The sequence below is a fragment of the Antrostomus carolinensis genome, unplaced genomic scaffold (genome assembly GCF_000700745.2).
Source record: "Antrostomus carolinensis isolate BGI_N321 unplaced genomic scaffold, ASM70074v2 scaffold3527, whole genome shotgun sequence".
Classification (NCBI taxonomy): Eukaryota; Metazoa; Chordata; class Aves; order Caprimulgiformes; family Caprimulgidae; genus Antrostomus; species Antrostomus carolinensis.
The window spans coordinates 1-267 of record NW_010329310.1 but is presented as its reverse complement, the minus strand read 5'-3'; the positions used below and the strand labels follow the sequence as shown (position 1 = coordinate 267).

Below are 267 nucleotides of genomic sequence, written 5' to 3'. Positions count from 1 at the left end.
CCCCCCCTCACACCCACACACCCACCATTTTAGGTTATCTCCCCACAACCACCCAGCAGTCAAATCAACCTCCCCATCCCCCCCTCATCCTCCACGGGAAGGATATAAGAAGCCGGGGAAGGACAACAGGTAACTCCCGGCGACAGAGATCCCAATCCCAACCCCCCAGCTCTTGCAGGAGCAGCTCGGGATCTGTTTGGGACATGGCGCCGGCTGCGCTCACCTGAGGGACGGGCAGAGGCGGGAAAAATGAACCTTCATTATCCC

The 267-nt window shown here is 59.2% G+C and overlaps 1 protein-coding gene across 1 annotated transcript in view; it reads right to left on the bottom strand.

Annotated features, from left to right (window-relative positions):
* FIRRM (FIGNL1 interacting regulator of recombination and mitosis) overlaps positions 1–205 on the bottom strand; it is a 19,085-nt gene extending 18,880 nt beyond the window's left edge. Inside the window, exon 1 of the mRNA XM_010172494.1 lies at positions 107–205. Within this exon, the coding sequence (XP_010170796.1) occupies positions 107–205 (99 nt within the window). The remainder of the gene's footprint in view (positions 1–106) is intronic.
* Positions 206–267: the final 62 nt, after the last annotated feature.